Source organism: Zerene cesonia, chromosome 17 (genome assembly GCF_012273895.1).
Source record: "Zerene cesonia ecotype Mississippi chromosome 17, Zerene_cesonia_1.1, whole genome shotgun sequence".
In the NCBI taxonomy this organism is placed as follows: domain Eukaryota; kingdom Metazoa; phylum Arthropoda; class Insecta; order Lepidoptera; family Pieridae; genus Zerene; species Zerene cesonia.
The window spans coordinates 7023676-7032076 of record NC_052118.1 but is presented as its reverse complement, the minus strand read 5'-3'; the positions used below and the strand labels follow the sequence as shown (position 1 = coordinate 7032076).

Here is an 8401-nt window from a genome sequence, read left to right as displayed (position 1 = left end):
GTTTAAAGTGTGAGGATAATTCTACCCTTGTACCTATCAAGTAATTAAGCTCGCAAGTCGTTAACAACACGCTACAAGCCATACTGGATCGTGGAATGTGGAAGCAATGATAATATAGATGATGGCGACCATCTCATAATAACGACTTCAAACATGGGTAGTCGGAGAATGAAAATGTTTATCGAACATACTTCAATATTATGTTATTTTGTCTAATAACATAATGTTTTAATCAATCTTTATTATTTATGATGCTATAAAACATTTTTTTTAAACACTCCTGTGGTCTAGACCCCACGAAAAAGCGACAATTACCGATATGTCGTAGAAATAGTCAGGTTTTTTCACATTTGTTTGTATGCGCCGAGGATCAAAACGCGTCTTCTGATCAATACCTCTTCTTTGAAAAATATCTCATCTTTGAAAAATGCCTCATAACATCTTGTTCAGATTTAATATAATAAATTATAAAATAATGTTCGCAAATTAAGCTTATATAGAAACGTATTTTCAATATTATTGACGTATGAAGTTTTCATAAGGATGTCAGAAAAATAACACATTCGTATTCAAGGATAATTTAAAATTTATTTGTAAACGTTAAACATCAAAGACTTAAGACTATTCACAATATCGTCTAAACCAATAAATAGTATACAAATATATAATCAAAAACATTAATCTAGTATCACTATTACATTAAACAAAATCAAAAACGCATCATTTAAAAATTCAATAAAATTAAGGCATTGAAGAATTTTTTGGTGTTCAGTAGTCATATATGAATGGTTTAGAAAGGAATAAAAAATTCAAATTTTAATAAAATACGATCTAAATTTTAAAAGCTAAAACTCGTTTTTGCTAATTTTAATCTGGTAGATATTATATGTTTTCGTTTAATACTTTTTAGAAAGCAATGAATAAAACTTCGTTTCGTGAAACTCGATTGCATACTTCCAACCCTTATATTTCTAGGTCAAGCATTCATTTCCGATAAAGTTGTGTTTCGTTATTAAAATATCATGAAGACAGTTTAGGTTTTCTATTGAGCTTTATCGTCGTCAAATAGCAACAATAATTTTATTTAAATTATTGTTTATTAATTCTAGATCATCAATAATAAAATATGAGACTTTATATCTACTCTTCGCTTAAATTCCAAATGGGTAAAATTGTTATTATACAATTCAACTTTAAAGTTTTTAATCCTTTACTATTAAGAATGATAAGCATAAATAATAACGTAGAATTGTGTTAAAATAAGGAGAGGGATATAAAATGAGCTTATTATCATTTAAGGCTATGTATAATTTAAAACGCCTATACAAATAGCGATTAAATAGTTACTATAAATAAATTACATCTAAATATTGAGTATTGCATCTCATTTACGAATAATTCATAAGCCTTTTATTTTACACTTTATAAAATATATTTTTAACGCTAATGTAGGATACACTATCGTAAACAAATGTGCTTTAATAAATTATCGTCTAATTATATAGGATAGTTATTTTAAATTTCATCAAATAATAGTTTATAAACATATAATACATAGACACTGCATCCATACAAACAAAAATAAATTTATTTAAACACAATAAATTATTCGTTTATCGAAACCTCATTTGAGCAATATAACCCACAATTCAAAATAATATATGTCGTCCGTTTAAACTACAGTCGAAGATGTCAATAGTTTATTAGAGATACTACGTTAAAGTTGATTAAATCTATCTCTTTAGTTATCAAAAAGCGTGAATCAGATCAGTTCTGTTTAGAAAGCATTAATCTCATATTAAAACCTGTTAATATACACATTTCTATTAATTTTAATGAACATGCAAGATTTTTTATAATAGAGAACAGAAGAGAATTTAATATATTCCTTCCGTGTAAATAGAAAAATATTTAAAAGTCACATTATTAGATCTGGCCGTCACAGTTTCCTTTAATCAATGCAGGAGAACGCATAGAAGATGTTTGGACGATAATTACTACTTTATTTACGTCTATAAAAAAATATTCAACCCTAATGGTAGCTAAAGTTACCGGTATAAGCTCCAAAACATCTACCAATTATATAAAACTTTGGTGTATCCCTTTTCCTACCTACTGGGTCCATGATTCTTACATATTGCTATAGATTTAAAAGTTGCATCCAAAATACTGACGCTATATAGCAAAAATATAGCAAAAACGTTCTAAACTAGATCAGAACTATATAATTAGACTGATATAAAATGTGTAATATACGTACATGTATGAAAATTTTAAGTTGAATTATTCCGTCCTGCACTACAGGTCAAAAAGATGTCAAAAATATTAGGTCGTCAAGTCGTCAATATAATAATTGTTCCCATTATCTAGATTGATGTTGCGCAAATATGTACACTGTGTAATATGTTATTCATATTAATTGTGAACCTTGATAAATTTATATGTAGAATAAATTTCTACGTATATTTAGCTGGGTTAACTTGTTAAAGAAAGTAAAATGATTTTAGGCCTAATCTTGGAATTCAATTGTGGCATCAATTGATCATTTTATCTGTTATTTGAAAATCCATCCCCGTCCCATCCGATCTATTATTAAGAAATATCAATTGCCATTTAACGATTCTTAAGGAAATTAAAAGTAAAATTTAAAATAGTTTTTCCAATCAAGGCCATTAATTCCTAGATGAACTATTTTTTATTTCATCTTCTGGCGGAATTTCATTCTCTAAATAGTGTCTATATTTGCGCATCACCATGCAGGCAAATAAGTTATAATAAGTTGCTCATATTAAAAATTTATGTTAAAAAGCAAAAGTACAATAAAATCGTTGGTCTGTCACGGAGAGATACATATTAAAATTCTTGGGCCTGTCTTTAAACGAAATTATATCGGACAAATGATTACTGATTTTATAATTTAAAAACTAAAATTATTCAGACTTAGTAATGGGTTTTAAAGCTTTCGGTTTTACAATTCGATTAACGAATTCCTCTTTCAAAATTATTACAAATTCAAAACAGGAGGCCCATCATTATGAGATAGGATTTCAACGATATAAAAACAGACCCAAACATTTTATATCTCACGTAATGAATAGAGGTAACTGTTATTAATTTTTATACAAATGCTTACAATTTTTTGTAATGTATTATCCTCGTTGCAAGCACACTTTCATATATCAAGCATAATTAAGATAAATAATTCAGAATACACTGGGTATTGAGGCTACACTTAATAAAATATAACCTATTGGAAGACATTTCCTTTGAATCAGATTGGATGAGTAAATGCATATGATGTGGAATGTAACTATTCGAGACTAAGAACTACAGCTAACTTCTAAGCGTGAAAACATGAAAATCAACACAGGGAAATCTCTATCTACGTCTAAACACATAACAATAATCAGCCTTGGAACAACTAACCAAAAAGGGAACATTAAATACAATTTAATGTTTCAGAATATTGAATAGTTGATCCAAGATCGTCATTACACTAACAAAATAACGCTAAATCATTCCAACCCGTTCTAAATGCAAAATACTGAGACTAAAATATCAACAGGAGTACTATGGTAATTAAAGCGTCTGATAAAGCTACCAAATAAATAACATTAAACATCTTATTCTCAACTTAACGTTACCAACGTCGGAACAAATAAGTGCACTGGGAAGTGAAGTGATCTAATATGAAATGCTTAAGACTTACAATAACGAATCCATCAGATTCCTATGGCACTAACATCTATGCGATGTTTACTTTAAAAGTATTCATTAAGCTTGTGAAGGTTTTCGTTTGGCGTCGTATGCTACATGTACGCTGGTTTCATTTTGTAGGCTCTTTTCCAAATCTCGCACAAACATACAGTCGAATGGAATCTATAGAAAATCGCTAGAGGCATGGATACGTGGGTTATTATGGTCCAAGCCCAGAGCCCGTAGAAATGCAATTGTACAGGATGGGATTCAGCCCTCGATTTTTCCAAGGTATTTATTGCCCACATCGCCAAATTGGTCACTAGTAGGAAAGTAACAATTTCCCGTCCTGGCTTCTTGCGCAATTGTTCTGGAGTCTTCGCAGACCTTCGACTTGCATCTAAAATGAACATTGTCTGACATGTCGTCTGTATGAGAGATGATAGCGCTGTAATCAATATTAGTATTGTGTTCTTCTCGATCGTGAAATGTCCACCGATGATTGTGAATGTACCATAAATGAACATGCCAGTTTGTGCTCCTACGAGCAAGATATTGTCCAATTCAAGGTTTCTGTTCCCATCGTACTTGAGGTTACGAACGCAGACCATTCCCGCCAAACTAGCTATCGTTGTCATCGCATATAGAGCTAATTCACACAAGTTAACCTCTACAACTGCTAATGTCGCATAATCTTTTTTGGAGACCAGGACGAAAAACAGAATCAGAGATATGATAGTGAGCACGAGGACTAAAATTCCGAAAAACAGGCCTTTGTGCGCTCTGGCGCAATCGACGCTATACAAATGCGGAGACTTCTTATATGCGAGACCTTCTAGAATTCTTGCTTTAGCAATGGCCTCTGCGACGTCTTTCGAAGGATACTTTGAAATGTTTTTCCACATCACGTACAGAATGGCTGCACAGATCAATGAATATTCGATAGTGCAAGGAAATAGAAAGGGTGAAGCGTCTTGGACCAAAGATCCCATGATGTTCGTTCGTCGACATTCGAAGATGTGGTGGGGCCCTTTTAGTCCGCGCGGCACACGGAGGTGTGCGGCAGCCGGGTGGGAGGGAGGTACCTCGGTTGATAGCGACGCAAATGCTTTCTGGAACGCTGAAAAACCAAAAAAACAAATATAAGTTTATAGTCCATGGTAAAATTTTTAATATCTATAATTTTTCCTCCACGTCAAATAAATTATGTATATTTCTTATTACGCAAAGAGAAAAGATAAACTACTTATTGAAAAGCTTACGTCGATTTCGGAAACTTATTTACCTGTATATGGGATGGTTCTATATTTATTTCTCAGTTATATTTCGCTCAATAACTGACTATGATAAAATTAAATTTCCATCCGCGCACCCATCTGCATGCCAGTATCTAATTCTTTATGGTAATTTCAATAATTTATACAATATATATTTAGAATGTAGTAGGTTGCGCAAAAATATTGGAACATTAAATATCTCGACTCGCATTAAGTATAAAATTATATTTTAAAAAGAATATAGTATCTTTGGTCTATTTGGGTTTATATTACATATGTTATACTACTTCATTATATAGCATTATTAGTAATTTATTATGAGTATTAAGAAATTATATTACATAAAAACATAGGTTTGTTTTAATAACAATCCTTATCTCATATAATAGATTCGTTTATAGCCAGATGCTTGAATATCGTATAACCGAAGTCGAACTATCGAATGTTAATTATTTCGAAATGACGCCGCGCAGTAATTCAAGCTCTCGACTCTCAAAATTATCTGTCAAGCTTCTGATCACTAGAAATTGGGTCGAGAATCCTTCCGGGGTCAAATGCGATTGGAACGCTATCGGCATAACTTCGTGAACACTTGACGAGGGTTCCAAGAATTAATATAGTGGCGATTGGGATTATTTATTTCTTTAAATGCTAGGCGAGACAATGTGAGAAATAATGATTTTCGTCTAGTAAAGTAAAACGTTTTTTTTAATTCAATGCACAACAGCAATTAAATTGTACAGCATAATATAAATTAAAGTGTGAAGACATTAGGAACCGAGAAAAGGTGGTAACTATTTGTAATGTGTCGACAGTGTCTTGCGCGGCGTTATAATCTGTCACATGGAACGAACGAATAAAAGAACTGAATGTACATCAAAAATACCTATATCTTAATTAATCAAGAACCCTGTTCAAACACTAAAACATCTCTAAGAACATGATACAGTTCGTTTAGTAGACCTACTTCTATTTTATATGAAGTCGGTAAAGCAATAAAAGCTACAAATAAAAAATACTATAGCTACAAATTTCAGGGAAATAAACTGAAGCAAAATTTCGAATGTAAAACAAATTCCGGGTCGGGATCGTGCATAAAAAATGAGGTTCGTTCGATGAAATGAAAATCCCTTTTGTTTTGCGAGTGACCGGACGAGAAATTACCTTTTTCCAATTTATTTACCTCAAAATCTCCTCTGAATGTATATTTTACAATCCACAAGTAAGTACATAATATTGTTTTAACTAAAAATATTTCTTGTACCGTAGCTCACTGATAACAAATAATATTTAAATACAAATTAAGACAAAATGCATAATTGCATGTCATTTATTAATAACGTTAAAACTACTTAAGTAATTAATTATTTTACGAGATAAATCAGAATTTTGAATTAACGTAAGCGGAAGAATTTTTAATTTAAACTTTTCGGGAATCGTTCCGAAAGTTTTATTTAAAAAACTTTATACTTTTGGCAATTAAATTACATGAAAATTTATACGAAAAAAAAAGGTGAACTTTATTTCCTTATAAAATTAAACGTTATACAGATACAATTGAACTGTAAATTGAATATTTTTAAATTTATTAACTTTAGAATAAATCAACCATAGAGTTCAAGATTCTCCAGGATCCAATGTAACAATCAAGCCAGCATCCGGACTGATAAATCAAATCAAGCAAACGGCTTTGTGACTACGTTCAGCCGTCACTATTTAATTAATTCAATTAACTGAACAAAGGAAATTATCATGTGCTCGCGGCTGCTGTGGAATTAGTTTTATCGCTCCACTCCACTCTAACTAACTTTATTTTACTGGTACTAAACCACATAAATGATAAACCAGTGGGGTTTATCATTTATGTGGATTTATTTATTAACGGGTATCACTTGATTGATTTGATAGCTGTAATGGGTAAATGAATGGAAGAACAAAATTGATTAGGTTATCGTTCGAAATAACATCGTATATTTAACATCTGCACTCTTTTATTTGATTGAGTCCGCATTGTGGTATTGGGTTTTATACTATTTACGAAAAAATAATTGATCAAACATTGATATATTATAGTACTATCAAGTAAATAACATATTCTACATATCATATAAACACAAGTAATGCTATACTAATATTTATATCATATCTTATCGCGTTAATTTATTTGCTTATTTCTCTATTATTTTTGTACTCTACGAAATCATAGAATAAATCTCATTCTACATTAAACATCGCTTTATAAAATAAACACATTTTCAATTCACCTTTGATGGTAATAACTGAAAAAATAAACACGCAATTAAAAAAATACGGGTTGAAATAACTTCTGAATGAACTGAACACCATTAAATAGTAGTGGGTCACGCACCTATAGGAACGTTTTCTTTCAAAACGTGGCATTGTGAACTATGAGGTCGTTGGTATTGAACATTGACACAGTATAAATGGAATGTTACGTTTACATTGTATGAAATAAAAGCCATCCTTTTAAAAAACCCATTCGTTATCTGCTTTTCAAATGTTCGTGCACGATTTTTAAATGTATCTATGTATCGAATTTTCATGTTGAATAGCTAGATCTTGAATAATGCGTTCTAAAAGTATCATACAATTGGTCAAGTTTGAGTCGGACTATCTCTAAGAGAATCTACTTCTCTCCCGAGGAGCGACAACATTGAAACAAAGTTCCAAACATTGTTGCTCAACAAATGTTTGCCATGAATACGAAACTTGATACAACTTCTGCGGTAAGTACTCACCAAGTCTATGGGACAACCCGATGGTCTTGTTCTCAGGATCGTAGAAGGTGAGTATCTCATGCTTAGTCTCTTGCACGAGTACGTTGAGCCATACGCTGAGGTTCGTCCCCACCATGTGCATGAGACCGAATCGAGCTACTATCTTGTGTTTGTATACTTTCATCTGGAATATTTTACGTTTCAATTTTACACATTTAAATCAATAACTATATAAAAAAGTTGAACTTTGTCACTAAAGTCTTAGATTTGTCTAAAAGCAAGTAATATCTAGTGTAACGATAAAATGAATTTATTTAATCAATTAGAATTCACCTGATAGCCATTCAGCCAGTACATCAACTATATTAACCACATCTACTCTTAGGTTAATGCATAAATGATAAAGTAGTATGTACAAGGTTTGACCACATCTTGACCAAAATTATTTCCGAATTAAAATTTAACTCGTTTAGAAAAAAAAAAATATCTTCACTATTGCAGTAGCAGATAAATGCGATCGAGTGTAAATTCAAATTATCTTGTGACACCGATACCCAATATACCCTATATATACCCTAATATTCAATCAAAACTCCATTAAACCACATTCTACTTTACAACATTAGTATATAACAAAACTACATAGTTAAATGCAACAACTATAATATAATAATTTGAGTTATGACTCTT

General features: G+C 31.2%; 1 protein-coding gene across 5 annotated transcripts in view; it reads right to left on the bottom strand.

Moving 5' to 3' along the window:
* Positions 1-579: 579 nt before the first annotated feature.
* LOC119833549 (proton channel OtopLc-like) overlaps positions 580-8401 on the bottom strand; it is a 50490-nt gene continuing 42668 nt past the window's right edge. For 4 of the 5 annotated variants that reach the window (XM_038357602.1, XM_038357604.1, XM_038357603.1 and 1 more), the window contains 2 exons: positions 7733-7895; positions 3810-4816 (listed from right to left, as the gene is read on the bottom strand). In XM_038357602.1, coding sequence (XP_038213530.1) covers positions 3810-4816; positions 7733-7895 — 1170 coding nt within the window. Of the gene's footprint in view, positions 4817-7732; positions 7896-8401 lie in introns of all 5 variants that reach the window. The other variant, XM_038357605.1, reaches the window with a different exon arrangement.